The sequence below is a fragment of the Streptopelia decaocto genome (assembly GCF_964273445.1).
Source record: "Streptopelia decaocto genome assembly, chromosome: 12".
NCBI lineage: Eukaryota > Metazoa > Chordata > Aves > Columbiformes > Columbidae > Streptopelia > Streptopelia decaocto.
In genome coordinates this window covers 7,870,692-7,887,740 of record NC_138667.1, presented here as the reverse complement: position 1 = coordinate 7,887,740, position 17,049 = coordinate 7,870,692, and the positions used below count along the sequence as shown (strand labels likewise).

The following is a 17,049-nucleotide window of genomic DNA, read 5'->3' as shown; positions in this document are numbered from 1 at the left end:
TCCCTCTGTTGCCTCCCAAGTCTGGAAAGCCTTTTTCAGGTGTTTTACTGAACTGCCCATGCTTTGCTGCTCAGCTCCAGAAACATCAGTCATTCTTTTCTTTCTTTTTCATAGCCTGCCTTGCAGAGAAATGAGGCCAGCGCAACTGCACTGCGTGTGTCCGTCCATCTGCCTGCTCCCAGCTAACAACTTCTGAATCCACTGGCCAAATCTGAGCCAATTTGACAGCCGGTGGGGGTCCCACAGCTCCTCAACGATTTGACATGTTGTAAGGCAGCTCAGGAGGCTGTTACTGCTCCATGAGAGAAATGCTACTGAGCTGACCCCCAGCAGGTCCCCACAGCAAGAGAGAGACACCAGAAACTGTATTAATTCTCCTGCTCAGACCCAGCCCCAACATAACCCTGCTTAAGCTCTTGTTGCTTTGCAGGCACCTGTCACTGCACACAGCGCCCGATTCCTCTGCTTCGGCTGCCATCAATGCCCCATCCTTCACCCAGAGAGACTTCAGCCACCTTTGTACAAGGACTCTTGGTTTTCTCCTGAGATGGAGAACTTGCTCTCCTCATTAGAAAAAGCAAGGGCTGTTTGTTATTTACCACTGGATTTTAGCTCCCTTTTCTCTCTAGCAGCTACCTGAGCATCCTGCTCCCTCAGCGCTGGCCTCAACAGAGAGCAAGCTGGTTGTGTCCCCTGCATATCGCTCACCCCACACCGAAAGAACTGTGTCTGAATCGGCGAGCAATCGCTCTCCTGATGCACAGGGCACTGAGCAGCAAGGGAAGCATTCGCTGGTACGAAGTTGGAATGACTCACAATATAATTAGCAAGCCATTCGCTGTGAATCTACTTCCAATTAATAACAGCCTACTGGACGCTGCTCTGCATTGATTACAGGGCACCACGAGGAGCGGATTTCAATTACTTTCTAAGCTGTGTGATTGATCGGGCAGCCTTGCATCAATACTGTTAGCAAGGGGGCAGAACCTGAAACGGACTTGGATGTAGCTGGGAAATGACTGAGAATAAGAAGTACATTATGAGAGATACACACAAAGATATTGCATTGCGCCCCATAACGTAATTCAGCTCCTCTTTCAGCAGCTTTTGCACATGCACATGCCAATGCAGGGATATTCTGTCTAGGACACCAGGGAATACAGCACAGGGAAATCAAATTGCCAAACAAGTTTCCTAATTTAACTTACTTAAAGGAGGTATGTGGTGCAGGAGGATAATGGGTAAATAAATGCATGAACACATTGTGAGGCTCCAGAGACAAAAACAAACAGCAGAAAAAATATTCTGACTGAAAGTTTTGCTACTTGTTACTTACCGAGATTATGACTGGTGGCATCTGTTTCCTGTATAAGTAAATGTCTCGCACCAACAGGAATTTCAAACATCTTTATGTGCCCTTTATTGTAGTATATGAAAAGAGAGTAACTGGTTAGTATGCCACGAACAGGAAGAGTCTGTCTTAGGTTTAAAAATAAATCTTATTTTCTAAAAGCAGGGTGCATTACAGAAAGCTGAACCTAATCCAGCATCATTCCCATCCCTATTTCTGTGCCAGCTGACAGAACATAACAGGAACAAAAGGCTTTGGGTCAGAAGAAAAATGCCTTAAGCAACATCAACAAATTGACTTTGCTTCAGACTAGAAGGGGTTTTGAGTGCCATAAGCACCATGCAAGCTCCTGTCTGACAGCGAGTGATGACGACATTCTTGAAGTACTCCAGTGACTTGGACGGAGTAGCTGAGTGACAGCAGCAGCACAAATAGGTCCATAGCTCTCCAACACGGAGCACTGAAGCCTTCCTGTGTGCATGAACAGGTGCTGGTGTTGCAGACTTAACTGATCACTGGACAAAGTCTTACTTTCTACTATGTCTACTGTGTCTACTTTCTAGACACATCTCAAAGTAGAGTCCAGAAAGGTTATTGGAATTAGTGATGCTGTAAAATGATTTGTGGTTGCTCTGGTACTTTCCATGAAACAGAAGAGATCATACAAAAATACCCTGAATTCGCCAGGACAAAGCACATGGGATGCACTGACCTTGTTTCTTTGGTACTCTTGAAAATGTTCCTTTCACCACCTTGCAGTGGGAATTATCTCCTCCACAAACACCACACTTATCTTCCTGCTTTGTGGAACCTATGACCCTGTCACACCCAACTTTCTGCGTGCAAGAAAGAAAACCGGTCACTCTTATGTATCCATGCTTCAATTCAAATGAGTCTTCAGATATCAAACCCCAGACTTCTGCTTCAGCAAAAAAAGTACAAATCATAGAATTTTCCTGGAAGATCAACATCTAAACAGATTTTAATGCTTCCCTTCCTAAAATAGCTGTCAATCAAGTGAATACATTTTTATATTATGCTTCACACTGGTCCTCTTACTGAAGGAAAGCTACACAGTTAAGGAAAAGCTCTTAAGCCTCAGTTCATCATAAAGCAGATACTTAAATTCCAGGAGAATCAAAGTGTCTGTGTGAGGATAAGCACCTCCATCGGTGCTTTGCTAAGTCAGAGCCTCTAATTCTGTTGGAAGATGGCCTGTGACAGATCCCAACTTAGAGGAATGGTCATTGATTTTTTTTTTTAATAGCATGATCAAATACAGAGAGAATGCACATCAGCCGTATCTTAACACCACTTTCCTTGAAAGCTGCTGCGTGTTCCTGTTTCATTGTACATTCCACCCCCACTAAACCTCAGCAGGAAAAACTCTCGTTGAAAGCTAATTGTAATAGTTCATCTTCAAATACTGCATTAAATATTACTTGTGTAGGTAGGCACTGTTGGAATTGAGTCACATGCAATGTGATGGCAACTGTGAATATCACACATAATATTGTGACAATAATCCTAATGAAATCTCCTTATTGCCCAAAGCGTTATTATACTTAGTTAAATAGTCATGCTAGGAGAGAAACACTCAAGCTACCGCTTAATTGTTTTCACAGTAGTAAGTTCTGAAACAGGCCAGCAGAACCTTACCAGGCAGTCTCCCCGCACGCAGATGCTGTAAGCGTCTTTGTAGGAGCAGCGGGTCCCGTCGTGTACCATCCTTTTCATATACACCACATCCCCCGTTTCCTTTGATTCGCAATACAGGTGACATCTTTCTTTAGCTGGAAAATAAAGTGACCCAAATTGTGCATATTCAGCTCTAACAGTTCAGTTGCTGACTTCATGAACAGCACTTTTCAATAGTGTTAGCTCTCTCTTGTTGCTTGCATACATCACAGAACACAATACGGTACCCCATAAATCATCGATGCTTGTCCCCTTTCAAAGACTATGCGATCATTTGGAAACTGCTGAATCATAAAGCACCCATGTGTCATCATTACGAGTCAGTCTTAAAAATAACAGATCATTTACTTTGATGGGGGGCTCTAGTTAATCCTTTGTCAGATGATGGAATCTGGCAGAGGCTTCCCCTCTTGGTACATGACCACCTGTGAGAGATGCAGGTTTCTGCATCAGTTTCTCCCACATTGTACTTACATCTGAAAAAAAAGCAAAAGTGATTTTGCCATGAAAAGCAGCTGTTTGACACTGTGTGAATCTGGCAAGCAAAATGTCTTCAGAGACAGCTGGGCCATGCCATTGACTCCTAAACATGAAGTTAATTCTCCCTCATTCTTGTACTTGTATTTATGATAGTTTAAAGCATTAAACAAGATGAGATGTCAAACAGGTTCAGAAAGAAACCCAAACCAAAACTTTTTTTTTACTCCTAACACAGGCACAAACAGCCAGTCAAGCACACCTCTTTCTGCTAATCTGTTCCAAAGAGCTAAGAACAAGAATAAAGCTGAATTGACTAGTCAGTGGCTGAATAAAGTTGTATGATACCATTGTATTTCATTTTACCCGTACCTCTTGCTACCCCCTGCCCCTTAATAGGATTCACTATGCTTTCCTTGAAGAACAGAGGGCCTTTCTGTTAGATTAAATAAATAAATATTCTGCTATTTTAACATGATTAAAAGTTGGGACACCTTCCCCACCATTTAAAACAATAATGACCTTTCCATTATAGCAGTTCAATAAAAATAAATCTTCAGAGGCCCTTTGCATTCTTCCCCTGTACAGTTCCATGGCCTCTGCTCTCTTTTAATAAAGTCCTTGTTATCGCTGTTGATGTCCTCATGGCCGCTGGGTATTGGTACATCAGAGACCTTTGTTACTGCTCCCGAACAATGCAGAAATGTAATGCTAAAAATGTAGAGTCTGGACTATCAAAACAGCTACTTCATTTTTTTTTGGTGTAGATTCTTAATATGGGACTATTGAGATCATAACAGTCACAGACCTAATGTATTTACATATATCAGAAACATTAAACTATGCACGAGACATAGGCATGTACAAAGGCACACTCTACGTAGGTACTCACACCCACCCCACATATACCATACATCCACCATGTGCAATTAAATAAAAGTATCAGAAGGTCTGACTGCGTGCCAACAAGGGCTTTATTTTAGATAGGGTTCGCTTCCCACTTCTCCATGGGAACAGTAAATGTGCAAATGCCATTAAATTGGACCCTGTTAATTGTCTAGAATTATTTTATTTCTATTCACTGGAGTTGGGCATAGTAGATGTGCAGGAACATGACCTTGTGTCTGTCCGTTCTCTGCTCCCCATGCACTCCCTTCTCGTCTAATTGAGGCTGGGAGCTAAATAGCCGATGTCACTCCACCCTGCCCTGGCAGACACATGCACAGGAGCCCCGTGGGGCTGGGGGCTTGGAGCAGGATAGAGGCCATGGCACGGGGTCCTCAAGCACACACCACGGTGTACCCCGGTTTGGCAGCTTTTCTCTGGCCACAGGATGAGACGCTCCTCTCTGTCCCCATCACACACAATGTGTCAGACACGTCCAGCTGAGCTGCGTGTGAAGTGTCTGGAATTATGTCGCTTTTGAGCCATCACCGCAATATCTGTACAAAGTCTGTCCTGATATGCCTTATCTCTACAAAAGGGAGTTTTAAATGCATTAGAGTTCAAGCACACACCATCCCCTGGCCTTGTTTTCGCACAAAAGCTGTTCCCTCTAATAACCCTGTACCGGTAAATGTAACTCTAAAGGTGGCAGCAGTTATACCACAGTAATATGGGAAACCAGCGGTGCCCAGTGATTAGTGTTCAGACATCAGTGAGCTGGTTTTTGGCCCAGAAGCTATTGAATTTCATAGGAAAACATCTGATTAGTTGCAGTGGTCTTTGCAGCAGACTGCTCCAAGGGCTAAAGCAGCAGCAAAGGTCTGCAGGCCACAGCGTTCATCCCCTCTCCCTGTGCCAGCAAAACTATTTCATGAAATTAAGCTGTGAGACTGCATCTATGCCTCTGAAAATCCCAGATTGCACAAGATGGCATGAAAAGAATAAGGGAACCCTGAGAAATGTTTGGGAAGAAACTCAGGCAAATTAATTACAAGGAATTTGTTAGTAACTTCTGGCAGAACATCCTCTCACTGGAACACAAAATGATTCACCCAAAGTGACCTTTTCCCTCCCAGAGATGGGTGCCTGGCTGAGGACAGCTTGGATGCCCCTTATCATGCCAGCCCTGCCCTGGAGCATCTGTCATTCAAATGAAGTGACCAGGTTTAAAAATAGTGAGCAGCCCACACTCCTTGTCAAACAAGTCTAGAATCACTGCCACCTGCCTTTTTGTTTGGTAAAACCCCTTCTCGGCATGTTTTCAACACAATGTGGCAATAGCATGGCAACTGCCTCCGTGGCCCAGATCAACCAGCTGCACTTTCACTGACAGTTAAGCAGGGGCAATAACAGGAAAACGACCATTTTTATTCTAAGAGGTGATCTCCACTGAGATGCCAGAACATCAAACTGACCGTGCTGGTTCAGACCCAGCACCCATCCAACCCGACACCTGCCAGCGGTGTTTGCAGGAAGATCTAAGAACAAACCTGATACTTTTCTCGGAATACTCTCCAGGTTCCTTGTAAACTGCAGCCTGAGGATTTCCTAAGTCATGGCTGGAGCTTGGTGTTTAATAGGTCTTAATGGATTATAGAACTTTCAAGAATTTCTCTAAATCACTTTTAAACCTTTCTGGCATCTGCAGCTTCCCGTGGCAATGAATTCCTGTTTAATTGTATGCTCTGTGGAAAAGCACTCCCTCTTATATGTTTTAAATCTACCATCTCATAATTTTATTTTATGTTCTCAGTTTTGTGTTATGATAAACAGCAAATAATCATTCCATGTACAGTCTCTTCATGCCCTTCACAATTCTGTAACTATCTGTTTAACTAAATCACCACTTTTTCTGGGTGAAAAGTCTTAGTTTGTGTAAATTCTCCTTATTCAGAAGTCACTGCTTATGTTTGCTTTATTTGGGCCTGAGTTCAACTGTGTGTTTTTTAGCAATGGGGGCAGCAGTGAGATGGGCACAACCTGAGCTACACTGGTGGAGTATTTAAAATGCAGACATATCACGCCGATGTACAGAGGTGGATCGGTGCTCTCCATCCCTCTCTAAATGGTCACTGAACTGATGTTTCCTAAAGGTATTCCCAGTTCCCACCCCTTTCTCTTCAGAGCCCACCTTGTGTACCGACACACATGTACACACTTATTTTTTATCCCCGTATCCATTGTTGGCATTTATCGATGCTAAACTTCATTTGCCACGTTCAGTCACTCAGTGTCACAAGGTCCTTCTGCAGTTCTCACTGTGGGCCTTCTTATTTTAATCAGCCTGAGGAATTTTGTATCCCGAGCAGACTTTGTCACCTCGTTCTCTCCCTTTCCCAGCTCACTGGTGGGACACACACCCCTGTGCAAGACCATTCCCTTTTATCTCATGATAACTCACTTTTTGGGGAAAAGGGTCCAAAGATTTTTGAAAATCCAGGTATATTATATGAATTGGATCATTCATACACTGATACCTGCTCATCCCTCCAAACAACTTGTAACAGATTTGTGAGGCGTGGTTTCCCCAGAAACAGTTTTACCCCTCCTTATATAACTTTAACTCGTGTTTGCACCTGATTTTACTTTTCATAGGAAAAGCTCCTCTCACCATCAATGTGTTCGTAGGGGAGCCAGTGGTGTTTCGTGTTCTGGTACTCAAAGTAAGGATCCCACTGCCGGCACTGCTCCTCTCTGAAATCTTCAAAGTCCTTAGGACAGTCCTGAGTGTTGCACAGCTGGAACTCGTAGCTCGGCCCCACGCATGTGCGGCCGCCATTGGCGGGACTGCAAGGAGAGAAAGCCATGGTTACTTTTGCCATTAATGCATGGATCAAGCATCTACCAGATCCTTTGAGGAGCAATTTAATTGCAAGTCACATCAGTATCACAGTATGTTTGAGATTGGAAGGGACCTCAAAAGATCATCCAGTCCAATACCCCTGCTGGAGCAGGAACGCCTGGGTGAGGTCGCACAGGAACATGTCCAGGCGGGTTTTGAATGTCTCCAGAGAAGGAGACTCAACAACCTCCCTGGGAAGCCTGTGATGTATTTCTGATACGGAAAATATGTATATCCTTTAAAAACTCACTGTCACTATTGAGCTGTTAAAAGTAGTATCTGCGAGAAAAGGCTCAAAGCACTTGATAAAGGCAAGAAAAGCCATTGTCTTGGTGCAGCCCAGGAAAGGCAAGCATAAGCAGATGAAATGAATAATTCACATTCACCCCTTAAACCAGCAGCAAATCCAGACACAGAGCCCAGCTCAGTGCCACAGTCTGGCTCAGTGCTGCACCCCTGGGCAGACGGGCACCAGGTCACTGTCACAGCTGGCAACAGGAGCTCAGGAGCCATAGCTGGGTTTGCACCGCTTCCAGAAACACTGAAAACATCTTAAATAGCACATCAGGCTTCTCCTACACCAAAATATATTTTACAACTAAAAGCGTGCCCACAATTAGAAAGGTCACTTTCACGATGCCAGAGCCATAAAGGCTGAAATTTGAACTGGTAAATTTTTTCTTAACAGAACAATTTCCACTGGAAGATGCTGCTTCACAAGACTTGAGGTTTTTTCTTAATCAATGATACGATCATTTTTAACACTAGTCATGTTCAATCACTTTATCAGCACCAACTATGAAAGTCAATATTAAAAATATTCTGTCTGGTAAAATAACTGTTTCAGTTCTTGCTGTTAGGATCTTGACATTTTATGATACTGCAATAAGATAGCAATAATTACACATTTAATATCATTTGTGCATACCAGTCTATATTAAACATAGTATACTTCCAGTGCTGCTGAAATTAAGTCATTCTACATTATCTCGATAAGCCATATATGTTATCAAAACAAAACAATTCAATATTACTAAAATTAATTTTGGGGAAGGTTCTGATCTCTGAAGCTTTGTTCCAAGTTGGAATGAAACCAGCTCGAAAATATTTAAAGACCTTCTTGTTGAAATATCCAAAAAAGATGGATTAAACAAAAATTTTTAAAAGGTATATGAATTTTTAAAAAGCCAGGAAATCATTGCCATCATTTCTTACTCACATATTAAAAAAATATATAAATAGGGTCCTAAACTTTTATTTGTGCTTTATGCAATAGTGTAATAGCACTTTCAAGATCCTTGTAACTGCATAACCACCTTAATGGATGGCTAAACTGAGAAATAAATATGATTCATGACTTGCTAAGGGCCAAAAGTAGAGTTTCTGACAATATACACTATAGGTCAGGTTTAACACTTGCCACACAACATCCTTTCCTGCGTTCGTGCACTAGGAATTTAGCCAGGATTCTCACCACTCATTCGCTCCACATCAGAAGACCGGATGGTGTACGTATACTCACTGCGGGTTGTCACACTGCCGTGTCCTGTACTTCACCCCGGTGCCACAGGTGCGAGAACAAGAGCCAAACTTACTCCATGCCCCCCAGTGTCCATCCTGCTTCAGGATGTCTGGTGTTAGCCAGATGCAGTGACCTTTAAAGCAATGCTAAAAGAGAAAATTAGAGGTCAAAATGATTAGATGATTAAACTATATCCTGAGAAGTTGTGGTACAACAGATTTCATTTTAGGCACAAATTGTCTTTTTTGCACCAGGAGAAAGTAGCGAGACTCACTGACAGATCACGGAAATGATCCCAAACTCAGATTTTATGAACTTGCACACACATGCTTGCAGAATTCCAGCCCACCAAGTTTATTAAACTACTCTCGGCATTACACGCCTTCATCACATGGCTGCAGCGGTGATTGCAATAGAGGTTTATTTAAGGGAAATGGCAGAGTCCCACATCCTAGAAGCTAAAGGTAAAACTCTCCCTTCGTCATTGCACTCAGCCACTTGGGGCAGCCCCGGCGAGAGCTCCGGCCGCAGCCCGACCTTCCTGGCCAGCTCACATTTTAGACACATCAAATAAAGAACTCTTGCAGTGTCCCTGGACATCTCACAGTAACACTGACCAACATACCAGAGAGCAGCCCTGGACAGCCCCACTTCTGCACAATAAATCATGCCCAATTAGGATTTCTGTTTTCTTTCACCTGATTTGTAACACAGTCATTCCACGGAGGCGGAATTCTGCGCAATTTTCTACATTCCCCGAAACGATGAGGTATTTACACATTTTTAAAGAGCCTGCATAGGTTCAGTACTGATACTCTACTGCCTCCTCTCATTAAAGAAACCCATCAATGCCTTTCCACCAATTTCTGCAGTCCCTAACCAAGGAAGTTTTTCTTAGCTGAAGTCAGGATGAATCCTTCTCAAGGATCACAGATTCTGTCCCTTCCTGGTACCATTTCTGCTTTCATAAAAGACTACTGGTGAAGTCTGGGTCCTGGAAAATATTTCTAGCCCAACAAATGACTTTGCATTAGTGTCGCAGTTTGTCTGTGTTCACGGTTACTGTCGGGATAAGAGCCCTGGCCCAGGCACACAGATGGCTATAACAACAAGTGCAATCAGTCACTTACTTTCCTTAACATTCAAGTCAACAACAACATTTTACACAGCTTAACAAGCCCTGGAACGCAGGAATTTGGCAGGCGGCACAAGCCGAGCATATGGCTAAATGCATGCTGCCAGCAAAAACAAAATCAGGAGATACATAACAGGAGAGCGTTCTTAAGCATAAAGCAATTAGTGATCTGGAAGACAAATTTAAAAGTGATGGCTAATCATTAATACTGCTGAATTTAAAGAGAGAATCATTAGTAACATGGTGACAAGACACAGCTTACTGATTCGCTACGCTGCTCAATGACTAGTTCTTTATTCATGTAATTTAGTTTGGTGCTGATTTGGTTGGACATAGAGTATAGAAGAGAGTAGAAATTAGGTTTCAACTATTCATTCTTTCTCATGACTTCAAATATTCAAAGTCAAAACATATGAAATAGATGAGTTACCACAAAGCCAATTATCCCAATCCTGCTCTGGAGCTGTAATGAGCAGATTTTTCTTAGCTGTTTGACAGAACAAGAGATAATTCAGCAAAGCATGAAAGAAATGCAAAATGCTAATATGTCCTTTGCTTTCTCCAGTTTTGAAGCTCAGCGCTGTATCCTTCAGGGACTGTTTACTTATGGCTTTAGAGAGGTTTGTCTGAACAAACAGTTGGAGTCGTCGGGCCCCATGTAGCAATGGGACCATTCGGAGATGCAGGGGAAGCTGGCAATGCATCAGCTTGTCAATAGAGATTTCAGCTGGGCTTGGAAGCAGATGAGATGTGACAGCTCCTGATCTGTGCTTGCTCACACATCCTTTTATCAGGGTTCTGCATCCCTCAGGTATAAGTTCCACACTAACCACCAAATCTGTTCCAAGAGCCATGTAGCGTATTTTCATTACGCGATGATCCAGCAAAGAGGAGAGGCAGAGACAAATGCTGTTGTGTTTTCCAGCATCTTTCCCCTGTTTTAGCCAGGGAAACAAGGGAATGTGGGTTTGCAACAACCACTGATAAACCACCTATTTGAAACCGTGAGTGGCCCCTGAACTGGAAGGCAAACATGGAAAAGTGTTATTGACTTTGCTATGTAAAGGAAAGAGCAGCACTGATTTTTTCTGGAGAAGCTGGTCATACGCCGAGTGTCGGGAAGCTGAGGCAGAGCTATTAGGAGACAAGCATTTGTGTAAAATGAGTCATCCCCAGCTCTGCCTTTTTGTTTGTGGGTTAAAAGAAAGAAGGCTAGTTAAACAAAATTATTCACAACCATCTTACCCAGTGCAGACCCAGGCAAGAAAACGCGTGAGAAGGTAAAACCAGAGCTGGAGCAATCTCCAGGGTAATAAAGGAAGCTAGAGCCAACCCTTCCTATTTCTATTACATTAGCTACATAATGAGGTGGCAAAGAGCCAGTTTCAACCACTATTCCCTTCATAAACAGGGGGTTTAATTTAAAGAATGAAGCATATTAAAGCAATATTTTTTTTTAACAAGAAAAAGAAAGGCTAAAGGCAAATTGTTTTCTAAATGGAAGACAAGATGAGTTCTTGCAGTCTCGCCTATTTTTCTGGCAAACAGGACAGTCCCAAACAAGTGCAATTTCCAGAAAAGGAAGCTTAAATCTCTTGCAGTAAAACATTCCACTGCTGTTTTCAGCAGTTCTTTGAAACAACTGATGCAGATGCCAAAAAAAAAGAGCCAGTGTGTTCCTGTGGGCTTAACGCATCCACAATTTTTCTAGAAAAGACTTGCAGATCTTCCCTGGGTATCTCTACCTATTTTATGTCAGGCAGCAAATGGCAACTCTCCTATCTCCTCGCTTGGCGCCCCAATATCTACCAGGTAACTCCTTGTCCTGCATCATGGCTGGTGGTGTTCAGCTGTCCCCGCTCTCCTGAGATCCTGAGATCGGATCAGGAGAGGGTTACTTATTCATCTGTATTTCCTGTCACAGGCAGGCTGGCCCGCTTGGCTTCATCTGTTTGAGAATAATTAGTTGCAAGGGATAAGCTGAAAGCTCTAACGCTAAATTCTACCCTAAGCCAGTAAAAGTTTCTTCAGTGGAGAATCAAGTATTCTCACTGTTTCTGTGGTGACTAACCCGGCACGCACTCCCCCATCTGCCCCCGTCTCGGAGAGAGCTGAGGTCAGCCTTCTCACTGCGAAATTATCTGGACTGCCTTGAGTACACATTAGTGTTTTCAGAAGCCTTTTTTCTTGGTCCATTTTTCTTCACAATAATATCTATTTATTTCAATATTTAATCATTCCCTTCCCTTCCTGACAGACTAAAAAAAATCGTTCCAGGTTTGGCTCAGATTGTCTCTTCAGCGTGGTGCAAGTGAAGAGGATACCTGCTGGGTTTGTGCTGGCTCCTTGGCACAGGAGCCAAATCCAAGAGCAACAGCAGCTCGGCTGGCAGGGGCAGGTACCAGCCTCTCACCTCTCTCCAAGAAAAGGAAAAAGGAGGCTCAGGTGGTGCAACCCTTTGTGTTAGTCACTGCAGCGAGCAGATGGGCTGGAGCACGCGATCTCCTTGCATGAATGACTTTGGGCTTTGTTTCCATCCTGCGGAGAGCAGTTAGCTACTTCAGCCGATATAAATGTCTCCCCAGAAGAGTAATAGTTTAAAAAACCAGAACAACAAAAACTGATGATATATTTCTGAAGGCTGCCTGGCTTCAGAAGCCTGAGGCTAACAGTGGAGCTGACAGAATTGTGTACAAGCAAAGAAATTATTCACTGGAAGCATATGATTTTTTTAATCCACAGAATTCCAGGCAGAGATAAGCTTTGCACAGTTATACCTCGGCTGCAGGGTTTACTATAGCAATTTATGGAGTGCCTTTGACTTCATATTCAGACTCTGACCCTCCATGTGTTTAACTCTACACACCGGAGTTATTTCATGGAAGTTAATGTGGCCATTCAGACACAGAAATAATTGCAAGTTGCTGCATCATTGAAGCTTCACAAAACCGACGGGATCTTCCCTCTTGTTACTGAAAACTCCATCTAGTTTAAAAAAAAATCAGGCTAGGAGCAATATGAAATATTCTATTTCCTAAAGGAAAAGGATTCTATAAAAATAGTAGTTTTCTTCTCTGGCTGGGGACCTCCAAGAGAATGTTTATTTTTCTATCCCTAAACCCAGCAAATTATCAGTTTGCTGCCAATTAACATAATGGTTGTTCAATGTCTCCATTTCCACAAGGAGACTTATTAAAAAGTTTTTGGAATGGCAGAACATCACTCTCTTGGCAACTCATTTCAAGTAACCACATGCACAGAAGAGCTTACATACATTTACATATATTTACTTAAATATACATCTATATGTATGCATACATACACACATCTAGCCAGCATTAGGAAGTCTCATCTTCCTTCCATTTCTGAGGGGCGGCGCCTCGGCCCAAGGCACAGCCCGGGCATGCAGAGACACAGCCCCTAGCAGCGGGTTTGCCCAAAATCTTCTACAGATCTCATGTCTCCTGTGGGCGATCTCACCCCGGACTGTCAGCCAGGAAGGAGGCAGCTGGTCTGGGTTCTCCTCTATAGCATCTGCTAAGTTGGGAAAGCGAGGAGACCAGTTATCAGTTATCCGAACACCAGGCTGAGGTGAGAACATCTACACACCATACGCCGCGTTAGCTTCCGGAACATCGCTTTCATTTCTGGCATTCGGTCTCCTCAGCTGCTGCAAAGCCAGGATGTTTCTTTGACACATCAGCAGTGTTGTGATTGGTCTGAGCTTAAAATAGGCCCTGGGAATTAGTGGTATGAAATCATGAAAACTGCAGGTCTCTGAAGTGGGAAACAAATGGGTGTTTTTGAATCAACATCTTTATTTGCTTATGTTTCTGTTCTTTCCTTTTCTGGCATTATTCCAAAGAAAACACTGGATCAAGTTTGAAGTTGTTTTCCTCTTCCTCGTGTGCTGATGAGGTATCATGGGATATTTATCTTAAAGAGAGCTGCCATAATGCAACTAAGTCCCAGCTTTGGGCGATATGTGCAGTTTACATCCTTGCAGGTAGGAGTCTCTGGTGTTGTCCCAATCAAAGAAGAGAGTGAACAGGGGAAGGCCAAATCAAAGGCAGGGACGAAAAGGAAATGAACAGATGGAAAAGGACTGCTCTGATGTGCCTGTATTAAAAACAGCAACAACTACTATATACACTGGTCAAATGCTGAGCTCAGATATACAAAGTTAGTTGTATAACCTTCATAGGTCACTCTATTTTAAAAAAAAAAAAAAGTTAGATTGCTGAGCCTTATCTAATAAAATGGTTTTCATTTTATACCATTTTCTCAGGTTCTCCTGGAAGGCTGCAATACATTTATTTATCAAAAAACTGGGACAGCTCCTCTGGGAATACAACAGTCATAGTCCTATCATCTACTGGAGCTTCAGAATGTGCACACACTGCCTCGCATCTACACTGCACTGAAAGCCTGGCTGTCTGCAGGCTGCTGAAGCCTTGGATCCCAAGTTCCAGGCCAGAGAAAATTCTTACAGTTGAGTTGCATAATATCCTGACAAACTGTTTATAATGGAAGCACTGACCGATCCTTAACTGTATGGTTACAAGGTCTTTTTTTCTTCTCATTTCTGTTCAAATACTAATATGAATGAATGCCTTGGGGAAGAGGGTGATGCAACAAAATGGAATACAACTGCATTTTTCTGGGGTTTTCATTAATATTTTTAACACAAAAATCAAGATATAGAAAAGCAAATCCAAAGAAATTGTCTAAGATTTTGGATTGTAATTTTTAAAAAATATATATTTTTCAACAAGAAACAAAGCTGTTTTAAGAGGAAAAATCTAAATAAGAGAAAACCAGAAGGGAGTGGTTTATAGAGAGCATGACTTGCTAGGGAATTAATTTAGCATTACATTATGTTTTGATAAAAAAGACATCTCCAACCATAGCAGCAGCTGCTAATATGGTTAATTTATCACAAAAATTATGTCATTCATTGAGTTTTACAAAAAAATCGTTCCAAGTAGCAACATCTTCCTCTCCCCCCCAGTCACTGCATCCAAAGCCCAGGGAAGCCAGACTTTTTCAGCAGACTTCAAAGGTCCTGCAGTTCAGATCCACTATGGGCACAGCGTGACCTCCACAGAAGGGCAACTGTGACCTGGAACAGGTCCAGCATGGTGGCTGAGGGCTCAGAGCTGTCTGAGCCCTTCCCACCTCGCACCTTCCCTCCACAGCTCCTCGTGCGGCCCTTGGCTCCCATCAAGCCAGCAAATCCACCTCCGCAAATCAGCCCTTCTCTCTTCACAGCCCCTCTCTGCCGTCATGTTGGCTCTTTCCAGCTGGCACTCAACACCCACATCCATCCACTCCCTCGGGGCAGCCATAGGTTTGGCTTTCATCTCCGGGACCTCAGTGCTCTCTGCACCCCCTGCTCTGGGGAGGCCAGTCAGCGTCACTACAACATCACTGAGACAAACACAACTCCTGACCTCACAAAAGTCATAGGCCAGTGGAAATTTCCCCATCTTTAGCACTATTGCAAAAACCCACCAAGATTGTGCAGATCTGCCATGCAGGACACACCAGCCCTGGCTTCTGCCTCCTCCCCTCAAGCTGCTCAACATTACTTGCACTTGAGTCTAACTCACATCTTGGCAGACCTCAGATCCTTGAGACAGGTTCTTCTCTTGTTTGCCTTGTTTTTAAGGGGAACATCCCCAACTGCACACAAGTGCACACGAACACACGTGAGCGTGCGGGTCCACGCAGCACCTGCTCTCACCTTTCCTGGCGCACACATGGTCCCGTCCAGCGGAGGCCCTTTCTTTGTTTTGCAGAAGTAGGGGTTCTCGGGGTGGCTACACCACAGCTGCTTGCAGGGATCAAACGTACGGAACTGTAACACAAAAAAGATCAGAGTGGACGATGCTTTGAGAGAACTCCCACTGGAAATTGCAGCAGAAGCTGCAGCATGGTGGGATTTTTCCTTTCCTAGCTGTAAAATGCCAGCTGTTATCACTGATTCCTGCAGTGGCTACAGACTGAGCATATCTGCACTTTCATGCAAAATCATCAGTGACTCTGAAATGAAATCTCACCTGCATTTGATGGAATAAAGTCAGGCAAAAATAGTTTTACACTAGTGATCAAAGGCAGAACAGGCAAGGGCAAAACAGTTCCCTGGACAGTAAGGCACACACAGCCTTTTCCTACAGTTTCTCCAAATGGTGCTGCTTCATTTGGCAAACAAACAAACAAAATCCTTGAGTACTCATGGCAGAGGGAAACAAGCTGCTCAGACTGTAGCTCAGCTGTTGCAATCACCTTCTTAGGAGGATGGAAACTTGAGCTCAGGACACTGGATCCAATGACTAAATCATCATTTTACCTACAATGCAAGAGCTTCTATAGGAGAGGATGAGAACCACCCACCACACAATATACTGAAACATCATGTCTGGACATGCTTTTGGCTATTCTGAACAAAGAAGAATAGAATGCCTTTGTCTCCCAGGCTCTGAAGAACAGCTGTAAGAAAAGACCCTCTTTGGCAGGGACATTCTTCCAAGGCAGCATCAGTGGGAATTGTGTCAAGACACAATACTACAGCTGATGCTTTAAAGGTTCTCATCCATTACCTAGAGACACTGGTCAGCACACATATTCCTGCAGATGGGAGTGAAAGCAGAAATGTTATGTGTTAGCAGCTGCCACACCAGCTGCAAACATCTTTCCATTTAATATATTGTCCTACTTGAGGAGCAGGAGGTGGGAGGCACAGCCCTGCTGCAGAGGGCTCTGCTTTCTGAGGCCGCCCACTGAGAATTGCACTAATCTTGCTGTACTTTAAATTTAGCCTTTGCCTCTTGTTTTCCTGGTACAAGAGAGTCAACCACGTCATCAAGAGCCCCTGCAAGTTGGTCTACTCGCTGTTACACTTATTTTCTCATGCTAGGCATCAAAATGCATCACGCTTTCCATAAAACTGGATCATAAAAGCATACTGCCCTCTGTTAGCATACAAGGTGTGCCACCAAATCCATTTCCTTCACATCTGGGTGGGAGTTTTGTAGCAAAATAATTAGCTGCCAGCAATAGGAGGCTTGATAATGCAG

The 17,049-nt window shown here is 43.4% G+C and overlaps 1 protein-coding gene across 1 annotated transcript in view; it reads right to left on the bottom strand.

Annotated features, from left to right (window-relative positions):
• Positions 1–17,049, bottom strand: part of ADAMTS2 (ADAM metallopeptidase with thrombospondin type 1 motif 2) — a gene marked incomplete at its 5' end in the record, with an annotated part of 181,132 nt that overhangs the window by 16,296 nt on the left and 147,787 nt on the right. The window contains 6 exon segments of the mRNA XM_082063720.1: positions 1,337–1,417; positions 2,064–2,187; positions 3,011–3,144; positions 7,083–7,258; positions 8,836–8,981; positions 15,717–15,830. Coding sequence (XP_081919846.1) covers positions 1,337–1,417; positions 2,064–2,187; positions 3,011–3,144; positions 7,083–7,258; positions 8,836–8,981; positions 15,717–15,830 — 775 coding nt within the window.